The sequence below is a fragment of the Brachionichthys hirsutus genome, chromosome 6 (genome assembly GCF_040956055.1).
Source record: "Brachionichthys hirsutus isolate HB-005 chromosome 6, CSIRO-AGI_Bhir_v1, whole genome shotgun sequence".
Taxonomy (NCBI): domain Eukaryota; kingdom Metazoa; phylum Chordata; class Actinopteri; order Lophiiformes; family Brachionichthyidae; genus Brachionichthys; species Brachionichthys hirsutus.
In genome coordinates this window covers 8,555,318-8,576,134 of record NC_090902.1, presented here as the reverse complement: position 1 = coordinate 8,576,134, position 20,817 = coordinate 8,555,318, and the positions used below count along the sequence as shown (strand labels likewise).

The 20,817-nt window shown below is 42.8% G+C and overlaps 1 protein-coding gene across 1 annotated transcript; it reads left to right on the top strand.

Moving 5' to 3' along the window:
- The first annotated feature begins 5,975 nt into the window (after nucleotides 1-5,975).
- gfpt2 (glutamine-fructose-6-phosphate transaminase 2) lies at nucleotides 5,976-19,449 on the top strand. Its single transcript, XM_068740773.1, has 19 exons — nucleotides 5,976-6,152; nucleotides 6,763-6,907; nucleotides 7,513-7,620; nucleotides 8,128-8,253; nucleotides 8,588-8,646; nucleotides 9,604-9,738; nucleotides 10,661-10,722; nucleotides 12,253-12,332; nucleotides 14,644-14,761; nucleotides 14,858-15,021; nucleotides 15,247-15,342; nucleotides 15,630-15,727; nucleotides 17,268-17,388; nucleotides 17,563-17,720; nucleotides 18,117-18,231; nucleotides 18,409-18,536; nucleotides 18,649-18,816; nucleotides 18,944-19,105; nucleotides 19,338-19,449. Exons 1-19 carry the CDS (start codon nucleotides 5,976-5,978, stop codon nucleotides 19,380-19,382), a joined length of 2,265 nt encoding a protein of 754 aa, XP_068596874.1. The 3' UTR covers nucleotides 19,383-19,449.
- Nucleotides 19,450-20,817: the final 1,368 nt, after the last annotated feature.

Genomic DNA, 20,817 nt, shown 5'->3' with positions numbered 1-20,817 from the left:
ATATGATGCTATAATGTGGGAAATCATTACCCGAGGTATGCGATATGTCACGTCATCCAGGCTAAAAGGTTTCTTGATCTAATCTCGCAGATATTGTGGTGACTAATTATCTGCGTAACATAGAAAAAGATTAGTTTTTGTCATCATCACAAGGAACAAAAAGGAAGAATCACATGTTCAAGTTTGATTTGAGTCATTCATTTTGTTTCACTGCTCATCCAAGAGGCTTTGGGGACAGAGGTCAATAGAGGGCTTCGTCCTTTTCTTAACAGTATCGCACAATGCAACGGCGTCGGCCATATTGCAAGGCTTTGTTTACAGAGATTTACACATTCACAATAGCCGCTAATCATAACGCGCGCCATTTTTCCCAGGTGGAAATTAACTTTTCATTACCCTCACCGAAGGGGAGGCGAGGGTATTGCAATTGGGTTTGGCTTGTTTGTCTGTTTGCTTGTTTGTCTGACCGTGCGCATAACTCAAAAACTAGTAACCCAATCGACTTGAAATTTTTACACAAACAAGGTTCTATCCGTGGCTCGGTCCTCCCCAAGAATGGCGTTGATCCGGATCTGGATCCAGATTCTAGAATTTCTTTTACATCTGGAATTGTGCCTGTGCTGTAACATGGGAGTGTCACACGACCAGAGAGCTGCCAAAGTCTAACAGTCCGAGAAAAAGCAAAGAATGATTTTAAGATGTAATACCGAAAGTGTGCTGGATGACTTGTGTCTTTTATATGATGCTATAATGTGGGAAATCATTACCCGAGGTATGCGATATGTCACGTCATCCAGGCTAAAAGGTTTCTTGATCTAATCTCGCAGATATTGTGGTGACTAATTATCTGCGTGACATAGAAAAAGATTAGTTTTTGTCATCATCACAAGGAACAAAAAGGAAGAATCACATGTTCAAGTTTGATTTGAGTCATTCATTTTGTTTCACTGCTCATCCAAGAGGCTTTGGGGACAGAGGTCAATAGAGGGCTTCGTCCTTTTCTTAACAGTATCGCACAATGCAACGGCGTCGGCCATATTGCAAGGCTTTGTTTACAGAGATTTACACATTCACAATAGCCGCTAATCATAACGCGCGCCATTTTTCCCAGGTGGAAATTAACTTTTCATTACCCTCACCGAAGGGGAGGCGAGGGTATTGCAATTGGGTTTGGCTTGTTTGTCTGTTTGCTTGTTTGTCTGACCGTGCGCATAACTCAAAAACTAGTAACCCAATCGATTTGAAATTTTTACACAAACAAGGTTCTATCCGTGGCTCGGTCCTCCCCAAGAATGGCGTTGATCCGGATCTGGATCCAGATTCTAGAATTTCTTTTACATCTGGAATTGTGCCTGTGCTGTAACATGGGAGTGTCACACGACCAGAGAGCTGCCAAAGTCTAACAGTCCGAGAAAAAGCAAAGAATGATTTTAAGATGTAATACCGAAAGTGTGCTGGATGACTTGTGTCTTTTATATGATGCTATAATGTGGGAAATCATTACCCGAGGTATGCGATATGTCACGTCATCCAGGCTAAAAGGTTTCTTGATCTAATCTCGCAGATATTGTGGTGACTAATTATCTGCGTGACATAGAAAAAGATTAGTTTTTGTCATCATCACAAGGAACAAAAAGGAAGAATCACATGTTCAAGTTTGATTTGAGTCATTCATTTTGTTTCACTGCTCATCCAAGAGGCTTTGGGGACAGAGGTCAATAGAGGGCTTCGTCCTTTTCTTAACAGTATCGCACAATGCAACGGCGTCGGCCATATTGCAAGGCTTTGTTTACAGAGATTTACACATTCACAATAGCCGCTAATCATAACGCGCGCCATTTTTCCCAGGTGGAAATTAACTTTTCATTACCCTCACCGAAGGGGAGGCGAGGGTATTGCAATTGGGTTTGGCTTGTTTGTCTGTTTGCTTGTTTGTCTGACCGTGCGCATAACTCAAAAACTAGTAACCCAATCGACTTGAAATTTTTACACAAACAAGGTTCTATCCGTGGCTCGGTCCTCCCCAAGAATGGCGTTGATCCGGATCTGGATCCAGATTCTAGAATTTCTTTTACATCTGGAATTGTGCCTGTGCTGTAACATGGGAGTGTCACTTTAAGAGGGAGGGACACGAATGGCATGATGGGAAAAAGAGTCCGGAAGGTGTGTTGTAGTACGCAGGAGACAAAAATATTACTTGACGTTACTGAACCGAGGACTGTAATTAAAAGTTGATCCGGATCTGGATCCAGATTCTAGAATTTTTTTAAGGATTCTTTAACATTGCGAGATAGCGCACTTGGAGGCGAGGGTCTGCAATCTCTGATTGATCAGCTTGTTGGATTTTGTGGCATGGAGAAGTATTCTGAGTCTGCGCTTAAACTCGTTACAAGGAGGAAACAGCTGTGATTGGAGGTGAAGATCCTCACCAGATCGACAAGACTGAGTGGAGTAAAGATCATGACATAATCCCAGACGTTTAATCCTGGACTAGCTGAATAAGCGTTCATGTGTTTCTACTGGACAGCTTGTTGTGTATGCTTGCGTGTATCTGAATAACTGCTAATGCATTACGTTAACACACTGGACACCTACCGGTATTCAGCTAGTTGTGTATGCTATGTGTAGAGAACCGACACAGACATTTTTGTCATGGTATTCACGGTTCATCTGTCCCTCCTGAAATATCTTTCTTTCAATATTCTACCTACATCTTTATTAGAACTATTCTGGCTTTGCCAATGCCATGAAATAACAACCTGGCTTTCCATTAAAGCATCTATTTCATCAAAGTGAGGGCGGCCCGGTGGCACGATTGCTTTACTAACCTAACACAGCACATATAGGAAAGCTTAAACGGAAGATGAAGCAAAACATTGAAACTCCATGAAATTCATTGATTAGCTTTGACATCCTGCTTTTTACCCATCATTTTATTTTATTTTTATCACTGGCGAGGTTAAGTAACCTTTGATCTTTGGTGTGGATCTCATTGTTATCCAAGGCTGACTAATTAATCCTTTAATCCTGGACAGGAATGTGGCTCTTTGCCTTCCGTCACTCGCCACAAATAACCTCAGCACGCCTGCAGTGTACAAGTTCCTCAGCACTTAGCATTGGACCCCTCCTGATTCTTTCATTTTCATGTGTAACCCCAAACTGCATTTTTTGGAGAGAAAAAAATAAACATAGAAATAAACATATCACAAAGGTGGCTTGACTAAACATGAGCTACACTTTTAGCTTATTAATAATAATTTTACTTAACAAGGCAAAAGTTTATCCAATACCCGAATCACCTATGTTAAAAGGTATATGCCCTCTCAATATAATAGCTGGTTGTGCTAATTTTAGTAGCATGAACTGCAATCGAATACTTCCTGTACGTAGAGATCCATCTCTGATGCTGTGGAGGAATTTGGCCCCGCTCTTCTTTTCAGAACTGCTTTAGTGTAGCCACATTGCAGAGATCTTCCGGCTTCAACCAGTTATTAATAATGCACTTTGGTATTTTTCTCGTTTCCTAGGTGAAAAACAAATGTTCAGTTTGATCACTTATGAGGTGCTTGGCAAGTTTGTTTTATTAAATAATAAAGCTGAGTCATTCATTTTGTCTTTACTCAGGTCGCCTGAAAAGGATTTCCGACTCCCCCTCTTTATCCAGAGCCACAGAAAAACATTTAATAGGCTCTTTCTTACAGAGTGTCAGAAAAAAAATGTCAAGTAGTTTTTATTTTATCTTCCTAACAGTCAAAAAGACACACCGGCGGAAAAGCACCAGTGAAAAAAAGAACCTCTGTATAGGATTTCCTATTTCCCTGTGCAGTGGGTTGGTTCTCAACGTGGACCAGTGCGGTGTAAATATAATTACCAACAGGCATCGAGGGATCCTATTGCACCGATTTCCTTCTCACATTGACACATTATGACTACAGATAGATGACTATAGCTTTCATTTCAAGCTTAAAGTTGAGATGCTATACCTGATACATAAATCGAAGCCCACCATCTGCTAACCTTTTAAACACAATTTCTTGAAAACTTTGCAAAATAATTTATCCACTTCACTAACTGCATTTGATTTTTGAGGCTTTTTCCTTGTTTTATTCCAACAAGAAACAATTGGAAAATACATTTCCAAACATTTTCTTTTATGACACAAGAACTGCTGAACTGATGTTTTGCATGGGCAAATACTCCAGCAGAGTAAGAACAATATTTCTCAAAGCACAATTCTAATGAATTTAGAAATGTCTCCATATTCAAGGAATCAGAAGAAATCTGCACATAAGGGGAGAGACCAAAAACCACCATGTGGTGGCTTTGGGTCCCTCAGCTGGCACTGCAGTAAAACAAGATTATTTTTTATAGGTAGTAAACACATGGGCTCAGGAACACACCTTGGAAAACTATTGTCAGTAAATACACTTTGTTTGTTGCTGAAAAGCCAGAACCTGAGACAGAATGGAGGGGGTGCTAAAGCGTGCATCTGTGAAGGCACTGTTGAATATGGAAGTTATATTTATTGCACCTCACCGTTTGGAATGAATGCTACCAAAGTCTCATTGTGGAAACCACAGACGTCTGGACTGTTCCCAAACACTAACTGATGTGTGTTCAAACGATGGATGATAAAACAACTCATAAACACTCTCCTCCACCCCATCCTCACCATGCTCGGCTTGTTAAGATGAGGAAAACATTTATTCATATTATTGTTTGTTTGTTTCAGATCATGGGAGGAACCTGCAAGTAAAAAAAAAAAAAACCCAGAACCTTCTTGTTGTGAGGCGGTGACAGGTTTACCACCAATCCAATCCACTGTGCTGTCCAGCATCCAATCCTCCAGAGAAGAAAAATCCCACTATGGAAAAAGGGGCACCTGCCAACCAGACGGTCTGTGGAAACTAAATTACGCATGTACATGTTTGGACTAGTTGAGTTATTGCGTTCGATTCACGTATCAAAGGCGGTGCATTTTGAGATTACTGATGAACCAACCAAATTTACTGCTATGCGATAGAAATTCTGTTTCATTTTCGAGTAAAGATTTGGGTACTTCATTCACAAGCCAAGGGTTCGGTGTACAGAGTCCAAGAGCCCAAAATGGCGTCAGAGACAGACCTTGGATCCAATAAACCACAGGTGTCAAACTCAAGGCCCGGGAGCCAAATGTGGCCCGCCACATCATTTTTTGTGGCCCTCGAGAGTTGTGTGCAGACATTTGTTTTTGGAAAATGCTGCGTCTGTCACATGTTCTGAGCAGCTTGCAACTATTGGTTGTTCTGTAGTTCTGCCCCTCTCAACAGTGACGAAAGAGTTTTGAACAAAGGTAATGTCATAACTTGTGTTTTTAAAATTTTTAAATAAGTTTGATCGATTGATTTGACCCTTTGAGGGCAACCATAATGCTGATCTGGCCCTCAGAGAAACTGAGTTTGACACCCCTGCAATAAACGAACAAAGAAAACAAAATGACCGACAACTGTAACTAGTTTTAATTCGCCTCTTATACTCCACATACGGGTTTAACAAGCGTCACCCATCGGTTTGGCCTTTAAATTAAAAGATGAACGCTCTTTAAAGCAAAATGTAGTCTTGATGCAAATGGAGGCGCATCAATTCAAAAGAAGAGAAGTATCAGCGCGTCTGCAGGACGCGTTGACAGGAGCGCAGGGAGGGAGGGGCCGCCGCCTCCGCGCTATAAGAGCGGTGGGAGTCGCTCTGAGCGCGGCAGCAGGACAAGCATCACCTCGACCGGGGAACTGCGAGACATTTTTACCCAGAGAACGGTGTCAAACGAAGGCGGATAAACTCGGAACCATGTGTGGTAAGTTTGCCTTTTTTTTTTTTTTTTTTTTAACGACTTCGGTGTCTTGCTGGAAAGTAGCTGCGCGCATTACGCACGGGCTTCTATTCCACGGTTACCAACAGCGGTAACGCCGTTATCACCGAACCCCGACGCGTAAATAACGATGAATCCTGCGTATCAGATCACGGTGCACTTCTTACGTAGCTATTGCGGCCTTGTTTGTGGTTGTGTTCCTGATTTTAACCGGTTGATCCGCGACGGGTTGGCCGCTCTGCCCGAAGCTGTGCGGATACCAGAAGAGCTTCAGCCTGCTACGTGTCAGTGCGGCCGGAGCAGGCAAGTAAGTTGCAGCAGCTGCCACAAAACCACACCGATTATTACATTCCATCACGAAACGAACCCGGATCCGCTCATAAAAAACACCAAATCGGCACAATAAACGAACATCCCAGCTTCGAGCAGTCTCGCTCGTCCCGCGGTGGAACAGGGACGTCGGACAGCCCGGGAGGAAACGCGTGAACGGCTCTCTGGCTTCTCCTCGCGTCCACAAGGGAGAGGCCAAAGGCTGCGGGGAAGGTTCCTGGCCGATCCGACACTGCGCTCAATGTGCTGTCCGTCAATGGCCAGCTGTGTGCGCCCACAGCCGCAGAGCTGCAGGAGCATTCCTACACGCACGCACGCACGCACACACACACACACACACACACACACACACAAACGTGGACAGGTATATAAGGACAACATAACCACAGGCTAACATGAAATGCAATACATTAGAGTAGACAGATGTTACTTCTGGAGTCTTATCTGCTCTTTTCAAAGCTTGTGGTAAATATTAAACATAATAAAAATTTAAAAAATATTGCACGGCTATGCTATAGGCTTGATCAACCATGTTCTGCCATGTATAATGAACCGGATCCTTGTCGCTGCCCCGCTTTTTTGTGTAGCTTATGATGTTTACGTCTTATTATCCTTCTCTAAAAGGGATCTTTGCCTACCTGAATTACCAAGTGCCTCGCACCAGAAAGGAGATATTTGAGACGCTGGTAAAGGGACTGCATAGACTGGAGTACAGAGGGTATGATTCAGCAGGTAAGAGACCCAGCTTCGGTTTTTTGCCACACAGACGACGCACCAAAGCTCCACGTGCTCCTTGGCAACACCTGCATACACCGTGCCCTTGTGAATGGGATCCATGAAATGTTTGACAGCTCTTCAAAGTATCAATTTTTAATTAATCAAATGATCTTGTGTTGAATCATACGGAACCGATGTGTCTCATGTGCAGCTGGGCCTTTCAAACTGGACTCCTACGGTACTGGACGTGTTGACGTCCATCGTAAAAGGCGCGATTATTGCGACGACATGACGAGAAACTTATAAAAGCAACGAATACCAGCAGCTGCACGAGGGATTGAGATGGCATTCCTGCAAGGAAAAAAACAAACACTTTCATTTACACAGTCAAACAAAAATATTATCTTGGCAGTTTATCGTGATTTCAATATTTCGGCTGCTGCTGCTAGCGCTCTGCTGACTTCTAACCAAGATCAGACCCCCACGTCAGACTTTCATGGAATGGTCCATCACCTTAACTGCCTTTCGGTGTTTTCATGACAAAAAGTTTTACCATGAAAGCTTCTTCTTATCTCACGATGGAATAATTCACATTATTCCCCAACTGTTTGGCGTTATAGGGATCGCAGTGGATGGCACCAAGAAGGCGACCACCGGCATCAACGGCAACACCATCTGCCTGATCAAGAAGAAAGGGAAGGTCAAGGCTCTGGATGAGGAGCTCTACAGTGGGTTTATGCTAATTTGCTGCATCTTTTCTGTGTAAACTTCTTCTTTATTACTCCAAATCTCTATTGTGACAAATTTTTATAACCATCCATTTAGTGTTTTAAGGTTGTTTTACACACTCAACCATTTTTTAAAGCTTTTACTTTTGAAGATCTGCTCAGAGAAAAGTCAAGAACACTATGACCCGACTCAATTAACATCTTGAGCGGCTCTTTTAAAGCTCCCTGCAGACATTTCATGAATGTTCTGCTTGTGTGCTTTTACGTAGCTGAAATCAAACCAACCTGACTGCATGTCAGTCCATTTATAAAGTAAATGTCAAGTAACATTTCTAGCTGACCACGCTACTATAGCAAATGCGAACTGGTCGCGTGACCTCCAAAGTGACTTTGAGCAGCAGGAAGTCTTGCCTCACTAATTCATACATGAGACGTGAATCTGAGTCCGTCGTGCTGTATGTAATTTGTTCCCTTGTTAAGTCTTACTCTTGTGTTTTTCCTGTTCAGAAAAAGACTCGCTGAACTTGGAGGAGGAGCTGTTCACACACTTTGGCCTCGCTCACACTCGGTGGGCCACACACGGAGAGCCCAGTGCTATCAACAGCCACCCCCATCGCTCTGACAAGGACAATGGTAATGTGTACTGTCGTGTATACTCGTGTACTGTCGTGTATACTTGTGTGCACAGATTGACATATCTTTGGGTAGCCTGCTTTTGAACTCCCACCCTACCGCATTATTACGTGTCATTTCCGTCGCTGCTGACAAACATCTACTCCGATGACGACGCACTTCGGATGTAGAGTAGCTCTATTGTGGGGTTGATCTAACGGCGCAAGAGTTTTATCCATATGAGCTAAATATCAGGACAGAACAGGGAAGAGGATTTATTAGAGCGTCACTAAAATTAACTTTTGACCTTTAGACCTTTTTGTCTAATCAGTTCCCTCTCGGTTCCCGTTCACAGAGTTTGTCGTCATTCACAACGGCATCATTACCAACTACAAAGAGCTGAGGGAGTATCTGGTAAGTCTTGTTATCTTTAGGAATTCCAACTAAATGACTTGGAGTCGGTATCATTTCAGCGGCCGTCATACGACCGTGACAGCCCTCACCCTGCTCAGCATCAAGCTGCGCTGTCACCAGCACAGTGCTGCCTCCTTTGTCTTGCTTAAAGGTTCGACAAATGTCAAGGTGTAGGCGTTCCTTTTGTTGTGGACTGATTCAGTGCATCGGAAACCACTCTGAGCAGCATCACACAAATGCTTCAGAAGAAGAAATCATTTTAAATGAGTGAAAGAATTCATATCATTTATTATACTTTGCCCATATCATCCAGCTACCAGCAGCAGAACTCCACGTTCAGACGCCATCCAGCATTACTAGTTAAATAAAAGGCGACTTGTGGACATCTTCTAAATATAATTTGTTTGACACTAATGAAATCTGTTCAAAGTCGATGAATGAACATTAAACATTCCGCATGGAATTATGCTATTTGCTCATGCTTCTTTAGTGTCTGTCTGTCAGTCTATATGTCTGTCTGTCTGGCATCTGTCTAATGGCTGTTGAAAGATACTTTAGCAAACACAGTAATGAAGATCTTAGTGTCCCGGGTAAATTGAAGACATTTACGTTCAATAAAGTAAATTAACAAGGGCATGAGGCTAATATGAACAATATTAGGTGGATGCAGGATATGAGACGTTTGGCCATATGTGACTATAGTTTATATTGCCTTTAATAGACTGCAGAAAGTGGACGCCTTTCACTACCTTGATTGCCAAGGTTGCGAGGTGCTATTATGATATTTGCAGAGACCTGTTTGTTTTGCACCTTTTTTTTTTATATGATGGCTGTGGTTAACAGTATTGATTGTTAAAGTCAAACACTACTGGTTCAACTGGTGTTTCCACAATGACTCATATCTTCAGCGTGTTTATATTGCTGTTAATATAAGCTACATCTTCTTCTTCCCTTCAGATCACCAAAGGATATGAATTTGAGTCGCAGACGGACACAGAGGTTATCCCAAAGCTCACCAAATACATTTACGACAACCGAGAGAGCGAAAGCATCACCTTCTCCACCCTGGTGGAGAGGGTCATTCAGCAGCTGGTGAGCGCTTCATGCCAACATCCCATAATCCGACTTACAAACGATGACTGCCAACACGCCACAAACCGCATAGCCCACAGCAGCACTGGCGGCGGCGGCGTGCTAATCTTCCTCTTACAATGACACTGCGAGATGCTAGATGTCACCTCTAATTCCTTTCTTCCACCAGCGTCATAGAATGTGTGTGTCATGACCGGTCATACACACGCTCATTTGTTCATTCTGGAATTTGGGGCCGGGGGGGCGGACTGCATGAATTTCCCGTCCGTTGAAACCCTATATGCCATCACTGTCTCTACGGCAACCGCCCAAGTAGCATCATAGGTGACATCATCACTTGTAAAAAGTTTTAGGGTGAGACTGAGCAGGATTCTCTTGTTTCAGTGAACAACTTCTGGGGCCTCGCTCATTTGGTTGCAGTGGGCACTCTCAGAAGCACCAAGTGGGGGGGGGGGGGGGCAGCTCCATAGAATTTGTAATAATGGGAACCAGATAGACGAGCCTCATGACCGTGATGCCCTCCCCTCTCCTCCTCTTACCCCCCCTACTCTCACCACCACACACAAACACACTCAAAGCCAGCTCTGCTTCGAACCACCACAGGCAGCGTTGCTGTCAGTGCTTTCGAAACACAGCTGGTCTTGTACAATGGAGGTCTTATTTCTTTTAGCACCCCCCCCCCCCCACCCCAACCCCGACTGCTTCCCAACCCTCACCCGCACCCCCTTAGCCCAAACCAAAACCTACAGAGCCAGAAGACTCAAAGAAAAGTTGTTTTGTAAAAGGTCTAGCTTCCCATCTTCATCTTTATAGGTTGAAACGCTCATCCTCGTCTTGCCCAATAGTCGACTTGAGGATTGATTTCACACGTCCATGCACCTAAATGTCAATTCAGGGTTTCCTCTGCTTATTTCTGTCTCAGGAGGGGGCCTTCGCTTTGGTGTTTAAAAGCCGTCATTTCCCTTGGGAGGCTGTGTCCACCAGGTTGGTACACACACATACACACACACACACAATGGAGGCGAGTCTTCTGATTGGAGGAGACGTCTTTTATCCATTAAATGCGACATGTTGTTAACACGCTTTTCTTATGATGATAAGCAAATGGACTGTTGATCAAGCAGCGCAATAAATAAGAGAAGGTTCCTGCCCCACAAAGCATGCGTCCGTCTTATCTGTGTCAAAGACCGGAGCGGAGCAGAGTCTGAATCCAGATTTCCCCCCCCTCTTCTTCCTGGGCCTCTGGGCTGCCGGGCCGATGCCGGCGTCTCTGTGAGTCATTAACGGAGTTTCCTGTTTCGTCCTTGCCAGAAAGACTCCTGCTTGATCATTTCTGATCACTTAATGTTTTCATATTATTCGCCTGGTAAGCTGTCAAGGACGGGGCGGGGGGGGGGGGGGGGGGACTGTTGGCGCATGCGAGTAAAACAGGAGGAGGGCAGGAGGACAATAATATGAAGGGAGATAAGAGGGTCATTACTGGTGATTTAGGGAAACATTGGCTGCGCCGGTGTTAGCATGGCTGCTCCTTGACAAACGTACCAATAAAGCATCTCATTAGTATGCTCGTTGTATATTGTATTCTGCACTTGAAGTTTCTGGAGAGAGGATTGCGTGGCGTTCCTTTTGTGATTAATATGTTGACTAGTCAGAATTGTCTCACGGGATGTCTGTATGGAGGAATGTTTGTAATTATCTAGTAATGCTCGTCACCACCCACCGTTTCTTTCCAGGGTTTGGCCTCCCAGCTGGACTTTTACTGTTTTTCATGTCTCATTCTCTCTCGCTCTCGAACTTTTTCTCAAGTCTGTTGTTTGTTTCCTCCTCTCTGCCGTTTTCTCTTTGACGTCAGTTGTCCTCGCTTTTCTCACATGCCTTTGTGTCGTGTCTCTCCCTCCCGCATGGTAAATATTGTATTGGTCGGAGAGACCATATGCTTTTGTTTTGTTCAAGCCCCACACCCCTTAAAACAACCCGTTGCCTTACGTCAGCACAGCCAAGTCCCTGAGAAACACTAAGCAGAGAGAGAGAAAAAAATTCGGACAATAAGGAGAGGCGTGTGCGGATGCGTCTCTCAAGCGTTGATGTCATAATTGCTCACTATGAAGAGATTTATTTTGCATTGTACCGCAAGATGAGCATATAAAGGGATTTTACAGCCTCCTTACTCACCTGTAGGATCGAGTTGCACCTTGTCTTCCTTCACAGTCAATAGGAGACAATACAAAACCATTGGGTGGTGAGGAAGCAATGGCATGGTCCAGGAAATATGAGGAAAATCAACAGGGATAAAGACAAATGGCGGATAGGCCTACTTGTAAAATTGTTAAGATTAGACAGGTGAGATTTCGTGTGAGGAGATTTCTGGGCCCCTCTCTGCACAAAATGATGTGAAACCCTTGTTTAAAATATTGAATTACGGTAATGCACTTTTCATGCCCTCCTCACTCATACCTTCTCTCCCCTCCCCCATTCTCCATCTCTACCTCCCTCCCTCCATTCCTGTCCTTGTAGGAGAGGAAGCCCACTGCTCATTGGTGTGCGGAGTGAGCATGAGCTGTTGACCGACAACATCCCCATCCAGTACAACAGTGGTGAGCTCTGTTCCTCTCTCTCTGCTGCTTAAAATGTACCCTACATCTGCTTAAATACACACACACACACACACACACATAAATACATTAGGTAGAAGCCAAACATTCTTCCTGTCAGGTCAGATTCATACACCTGAGAGCATCCTGATCTTGTTCCAGCCAATAATCACCCGTCACTACCCGTCTGTCTGGGGAGCGTAAAGACAATCACTGTTTCATTGGTCAGGAAGGTTTTCAAATTAAGAGTTTCTGACCCCTGAAGCTTTTTGCTTAGTCCCAAGACACAGTATAAAAAAAGATAACTCGATAAAGGTCGAATCATTTTCTACAACAGACTGGCACTGTCGTATTGAGCAAACTCTAACATGAGTAAATGTTTGTTTGGGATGGTTTTCAGCCATGCACAGATATGGTGAGCTACAGAGTATTCTCAGCGTCAGATTTGCATAGGTGGGAAGAAGTCTAAATAAACTACTGTTCTCATGTTCGTCACGCTCAAGGATCGCGTCACCAAATTAAATGGCATGCCTTTTTGATAATGCTCTTAACAGTTTTGAATGACGGTGACACGCCATGGCCCAGAGGGATAAAGTGTCTGCTTAAACACTCTGTGACCCAGCAACATAACCAGAAAGTAGACTTAGTCAATAGCCTCAAAACAAGGGGGAGAGCTCGCCATTCCTAATTTCTCCATGAAATGCAGCGTAATGTTTTCTGACTGTTGCTTTTCTCTGATGTGCTGTAACAAATCCACACTAACTCAGTCAAAATGACGCTATTGGCCAACTGCAGGAGTAAAAATAATAAATAATTGCTTTTCTGGGCAAAGGCGCTTTACATTGTGCATTATTCATTCACTCCATACTTAGAGTGTAAGTAATACAACATGGTTTTTTGTTTCTGGCATCCATTGTGCAATCATTCCATTTAAAATGATCCGAGCCAGCCAATTTGTTGTTGCTGCAGGTTTCTTTGTGTAATTTTAGAGGCTAGCGGTCTATCGGAAATTCATTTTGGTTCCGAATACCAGAACAGGAAAGTATTTAAAAGACAGTTTCTCTTGTTATATTCCAGATACCCGTCACAGTTATTTACTGCGAGCCAAGCCGTGCATTTATGGTTGCTCCTTCTTTGTCTCTACTGTGGGACGGACTGTCTTCACTGTCTTATCTATTTACTTCAATTTATGGTTCTTAATAGCTCACGTCGTATCAGTCCAAGGTTTAAAGCGGATATAAGCAGCGCGGTGCCATAAGGAAGCCAAACGTGATGTGTAGTGATAAAGGTCTTTATGACATGTAGTAACTGCTGTCCCTATTAGAAGACATATTTAAAAGCCTTTGGTTGTTTGAACTAATCCCCTTGCTGACATCCATACCCTTTAGGGTTGCCATGCCAACTCCCTGGGCAAAAAAAGTAGGGGGCATCTCGTGGATAGAATTATTTTTTTTTAAACTAAAAGTCTTTAAAAATGTAAACTTTGTGCCATAACTACGCAGAGTTCTTGAGTCGAACTCAAGAACTCAAAGCTCAATGCTCCATCATGCATGGCAATGCAATGGTGCTCGCTGGCGTACTTTCGGCAGCATACGAGAGCCGTGCCTCCGAATTCGTGCCGGTGTCATCCACGCTGCAATGTTGTGTCTTCTTCACAAAAAAACACAGTGACAGCGCTTCAGCCAATGAGGTGAGCCGCATTCTGTGGCATCACAGCAACGTGTGGGTGTTCGGTCAGCTCGTTTGTCACAGAGCGGAAGAGGAGAATAACAATTTGATTTAATTCTCATTCACTTCACCCTGTTGTTCATCGGCACCATAGCTTACAGCAGTTTATTTTTGATCCTTGTTGTTTCCTGTATGCCCGCGTCCAAATACGGGACGATTCCATTTATCAAGGGACAGTTGGCAATCCTAATCCCCATGTGCATATGGCTCTTCTTTTCTGGGGACCTACTGTTCTGTCATCATTCCATTAGCCCGTTCCAGCCTTTGTTAAGTGCTTCATTAGATGCTCCGGATTAGGTTTAAAAACTTTGGCTCCAATGATTTGGTCAAGAAAGAACTTGTCTCTGACAGAAATGCATTGCAAAAGAGGAGAGAAAATGTGGTCATAAATAATATTCACTGATGACTTCCACAAGTTAACAGACGGTCACAGCAAGATATCAAATCAGAACAAAATGAAGAAGGGACTTGACTACATCTGGAAGTTGAGTGGAAGCCGTCAAGTCACAAGCAGATCCTGTTTGTTTTAGTCACTTAAGTCGCTATGTGACCTCTGACCCTTGACCTCTGCCATTTGACCCTGTAGCTCACTTTAAGGAAGGAATTCAGGAGAAGAACAGCCACAACCGTCCTGACTGCTCCAAAGACATCAAGTCTGTGGGGGAGACCATTGCTGTGGAGTATTACTTTGCCTCTGATGCCAGGTGAGACGCCCGCCATCAGACAATTCCTAATTGTCATGTTGTCAGTGTCAAAAGTAAAACTGACGATCGCCATCTTCATCCTGTCTGTGCCCACAGCGCCATCATCGAGCACACCAACAAGGTTTTATACATGGAGGACGACGACATCGCATTGGTGACCAACGGTAAACTGTCCATCCACAGGGTGAACCGACAGGCTGGGGAGAACCCGGTGAGGGCAATCCAGACCCTGCAGATGGAGCTGCAGCAGATCATGAAAGGTTTGACACTGGAGTGTTGTTGTTATCTAGTGGGTGAAATGGGAAAGTACTTTGTTGTGTATATACAGGCAGCATTGTCATCAAGACTCATGTTATACCTGTTTGCCCTCTGCTGGCTCGAAGTGGAAGCAAAATACACCTCAGCCACTTTCACTACGGATCGACTGTGCTTTCTGTCTTACCTCTTGAATCTAATTTATAAATAAGCTCCTTGTTTTTTTACAGGCAACTTTGATGCCTTCATGCAAAAGGAGATTTTCGAGCAGCCAGAGTCAGTCGTGAACACCATGAGAGGCCGGATTTGTTTTGACACCAACAAAGGTTTGCATTGTACCTGTGCAAGTTGACTTATTACTAGAAGGAACTAATTCAGTGCCCAGGATCTGTCCTTTGTATTTGAACAAAGCGTTCGATTGATAATCTTCCTCCAGCTTCTCATTTAAATGCTTTACCCATACCTGACAGTCTCATAAGTGACTAAACATCAATAGTACTGTTATACATGTGTAATGATCTCAAAGAGTCGAGGCCTGATATGGACATTCATCTGGTTGAGTAAATTATACGTGCTTTAAATAGCACTAGATTAACATCATCTACTCCCTCAGTTGTTCTTGGCGGGATCAAGGATCACCTGAAAGAAATCAAGCGTTGCAAACGGCTCATCTTGATTGGCTGTGGCACGAGCTTCCACGCTGCGGTGGCTGTAAGTAGAGCTATTAAAAATCTGAATAAACAGAGTGATGCAAATGTTGAATTATAGTTATTACAATAATAGTACCACCCAAATTCTAAATACATTTGCACACTGTCCAAAGAATGAATCTGATCAAAATGTGCTGATTTTCATATCTCTGTCAATTTCTAGGGTTAGGGTCAAGTTCATTGCGTTTCATTCTAAACCTCCTCAGTGAGAAGCGCAGTCCTCTTACTTGTTTTTCTATGACGCCACGCTTTGTTTGGTGGACTGTTGCTTGTTATTGTGTTGCTGCAATACCCCAGCAAAAGGCATCTGGATGGCAGCGTCACAATCTGTGTGCGCCTTTTAGTATTATTGGTTCCTTCAAAGATGTATGCATAAGTGACTTATGCCATGGGCACAAATGCACCCCCCATACCAGATGGGGTACCAGATCCCGTCTTTAGAACTAGTGCTGGTCGTAATCTGGGTGGTCCTTTTTAACTTTCCTCTGAAAGACATGGCATCCACAATTTCCAATTACAAAAATGTGGACTCAGTCAAAACGTAGTATAATGTTCCACTTTGTGTTAGTTGATCTCAGGTGAGCTTGGGCCCAGGGAATTCAGCGATATTACTGCATGTTGCTGATATATGGCAATGTTTACCAGAAATAGCTTTCTAAAGTGTTTACACCGTCCACATGGTGATTCTAGAAAATCATCACCAAAAAGGTTCTAAATTGTTCTTGGTATCTTTATACACCAACCAAGAAAAGTAAAAGTGAATCTGAGTTTGTGTAAATCTCTAAATGGGGTTTCAATGTTAAAATGTAATATGTTTTGCTCATTCTCATTCTGGATTCGATCCGGATGAAATTCAGTGGTGAGATAGAGGCCCCCACCCTACTGTGTCAAATTCCATAAACATCGGTCAATAATCAACCGAGATATTGATGAACAATATTGAGGCTCCATTAACTGCAATGCTAATGAACATTTCAAAGTGATCCATAATCTCTTCTGGATCATCACCAAAATGTAATCAACTGTTCCTGGTAAAATTCCCAGCATTTCCTGAAATGTCATCAAGACCCATCTAGAACGTTTTTAGGAGTCATCTTGTAAACAGACAAACAAACCAACAGCGGTGATTACATAACCTCCATGTGGGCGGCAGTAACGAGAGTAGATGTAAACTTAAGCACTGAATAGAAACTTAATAAAGAAAGGGAACTTTAGTCAAGTAAAATAAGAGGAGCTTATTTTACTTGACTAATGGAGTCATGGCAACAACAAAATTCCTGCAGGCACAAACACCTGTCCTATCCCTGGGGGCTGAGACCCCCCCTAAGGTCTGACCCGAGAACCCCCTCTGCAAGGGATCGTAGCTATATGTTGCTCAATCATTATCACTTCAGTAAAAGGATTTATCTTTCTTCGGTGTAACAAACCAGTGGAAGGAGAACCTGAGTATTTCACATGAACTCGTGATGATGATGATGATGATGATGATGGTTTGGCGGTGCTAGTGATAAAACTACTACATTTGTATTCCTAATTTGCAGACCAGACAGCTCCTCGAGGAGCTGACAGAACTGCCCGTCATGGTGGAGCTGGCCAGTGACTTCCTGGACCGCAACACACCAGTTTTCAGAGATGATGTTTGCTTCTTCATCAGCCAATCAGGTGCAAACACCGCACAGAAGCCTTAGCTCCTATTCTAACAGTGAGAAATGTAATATCAGATGTGAACGCAGGTGAAAGCATCTTTACTCTTTCTGGTCTGACAGGGAGCTTATTAATACTAATTCTACATCACAAGCAGAGCATTTATTTTTCTCTCTCCTCTCAACTCCTCAGGAGAGACGGCAGACACGTTGATGGCTTTACGCTACTGCAAGAAACACAGCGCTCTTACAGTCGGTATTACCAACACTGTGGGCAGTTCCATTTGCAGAGAAACAGACTGCGGAGTCCACATCAATGCTGGGCCGGAGATAGGAGTGGCTAGTACTAAGGTATTTTATACTGTACTGCAATTTCTTCATGTCTTCAGTACTTCATCGTGTTCTATACTGACGTTGAGTCCTTCTGCTGCACTTAGCTGTGCCAGCATCCTCTGTGTATTTAGTACTAAACCCACTGCCCATGAAAAATGCTAGAATATGGCGACAGCAATATGCTGAGTATGCAACATTCCTTCATATTAGTCATTGTTTGCTATAGTAACCAAAATCGCTGCGCTCTACTCTCTAATTCAGTACCAACATGTTCCAGGATCCATTGTGTGCAATATAGATACTATATATATATACACACACATTTTTCTGTGTGGCAGCACATAACTCTTTGCTCGATACACTGTTCTGAACAGCTGAAGGTTATATGGTGTTTTTCTTGTGTATGTGATCCAGGCCTACACCAGTCAGTTTGTGGCCCTCATCATGTTTGCTCTGATGATGAGTGAGGACAGGCTCTCCCTCCAAGCGAGAAGACTCGACATCATTAATGGCCTCAGGATGCTACCAGGTCAGTCCTGCTGGAAAACAGTAACTCGCATACGCAATGCTCTGCGCTCTCTCCACGAGTACATAGCGTTTTTATATACAACATTCAACATCCAGCAACAAAACTATATCTATTGTGCACGCATATTTTCACCGTGATTAAACTCCATGTCCATAATTCTCACTCTTCCACTACTAGACCTGATCAAGAAGGTTTTGGCTCTGAATGACAAGATCAAGGCTATCGCCAATGAACTGTATCAGCAAAGGTCCTTACTCGTCATGGGCAGAGGATTCCACTATGCCACCTGCCTCGAGGGGGCGCTGGTGAGTCTGTCCAAAATCTGCAAATTACCTCTAATAAAATATGAGAACAGAGTGGTGATATTATGCAAAATATTTTATCAAAACTTGTTTGATTTTCATTATTCTAATTCAGAAAATCAAGGAGATTACTTACATGCATTCAGAGGGCATCTTGGCTGGGGAACTGAAGCACGGTCCTCTGGCACTTATTGACAAAGACATGCCAGTCATCATGATCATTATGAGAGACGGCTGCTACACCAAGTGCCATAATGCTCTGCAACAAGTTATTGCCAGATCGGTAGGTGACTGAAAAGCACATTTCATATGGAATAAACTTGCTGAGAGTGAACATAGGCGACAAATCCAACAAGATGAATTTAGTAACTAGCTACTGACAATATTGCTTGTGACTCTGCCTCCATCAGGGTCGGCCCATCATCCTGTGTAGCCAAGACGATCCTGAGATGTCAGAGAATGTCTACCAGACCATTGAGTTGCCACATACTGTGGACTGTCTGCAAGGCATCCTCAGTGTCATCCCCCTGCAGCTCCTGTCCTTCCACTTGGCTGTCTTGCGGGGATTTGATGTAAGCAATAAACACAATTTTGACTAATTAATTAAATAGTGCTTTTTTTAGTCGAGCAAAGCCTTAGAGATTTGTGAGACTGTTGGTTTGCTGATCTGATAAATTATTTATATGCAAGAGAAAAAACAGTGAGATTAAAGAGAGAGTAAAATCAGGTGTTAAAAACATGCAGCGCAGACATAGTCCGAATCACAGGATATTTACTCAGACAATCTACTTCTCTTTTTTGCAGGTTGACTTTCCCAGAAACTTGGCTAAGTCTGTGACAGTGGAGTGATTACAAAGAACGGAAGAGGGAAAATATGTTGAGATTTGCAGTGTAATTGTGCAATTAATTTACTGTGTGTGTAAGTGTGTGTGTGTGTGTGCGTCACCTGCTTGGACCAGCAGTCCTTGTGGGGACAAAAGACATGGATGCGTTCACACTTGCCAAATCCGATTGAATTTAATCAGCCTCTGGTATGCTGCTCATTGAATCAAATGTGAATGCTTCCACCTGTACCTCGGCGCATACCAAAGAGGACCAAGGCACCTGAACAGATCTCAGGTCTCTGTCCTTTTCCAAATTAACTCTGGTGCAGTTAATTCCAGAATATGGCTTATGTTTCTTATCTTTTTTTTTCTATGTTATGAATACCGTTGTGCACTAGGACTATAACTGCAAAATATCAGAGACATTCTGCTTTGGTCCGGAGATGTGAATGCACTCTTAATAAGATTAAGGGCAGGGTGTGAAGTGTGGTAGGATAACGGTTATGGTTAGGCATGTGTTGGTTACGCTTACGGTTAGGGTTTCATTATGAGTCCATAATGAATGAGTACTCCATCATATCTTTGCAAACTGGTGTGTGTGACTGTCTGTCTGTGTATGTACTGTTGCGTATGTGGGTATGCGCAAGCATTTATGATGAAGGTGTGAAATATGGAAGATATATGATACATTTATGTTTGTTTTGTTTTGTTTTTAAAGAGAAATGTGAAGTCAGACCAATACACTGCTGAGGAAGTACCTTTTAGGCCTTTGCAGAATAATCAAGGACAACAACACTAACCAATCCAAAACAACACGCCGTGCCTTTTGTCTTATCTCAAGTTGAGCCAAAACATATGCAACAGACATAGTAGGAAAGCATTCTTCTGAAGTGTTTACATTAGTGCAATATAAGGACCAAATGTGCATTATGAATGTACACAATCATGACTGAGTTGAGTCTTTCCCTGTTTTGTTCTTCTCTTATTCTGTTTGAGTCTTTCTTACTTCTTACTCATAGCATAATTGGAATTTTAGCAACAGTTTTTTTTCCAGAGAATTTATTGAATTATGAAAAGCCATCATGCAATAAAAATGTTTTTAGCAAAAGCCACCATAACAAGGTTCTGTAATTTAACTTTTATGTCTGCTCATTTTTATTGTTATATCATTTTAATTTAAACTATATTGTGTGTTTATTCTGTTAAACAGAATTGCAGTTGGCAGAATATGAGACATTTTTCCCAGAATTTCCATATACTTTATTTGCAGTATAGAATATTTCCATAGAAGATCATGCAATATTAAAAGATAGTACAAATAAATAATGCATTGTGACTTTCAATAAGTTTTAGTTTTCTCAGCCAGTTCTATGGGATCATGGTGATGATGAAGATGATGATAATATTCTATGTTTATCTGATTTTTATTTGAGGGGCTTCAGAGAAGGTTTGATTTTGTA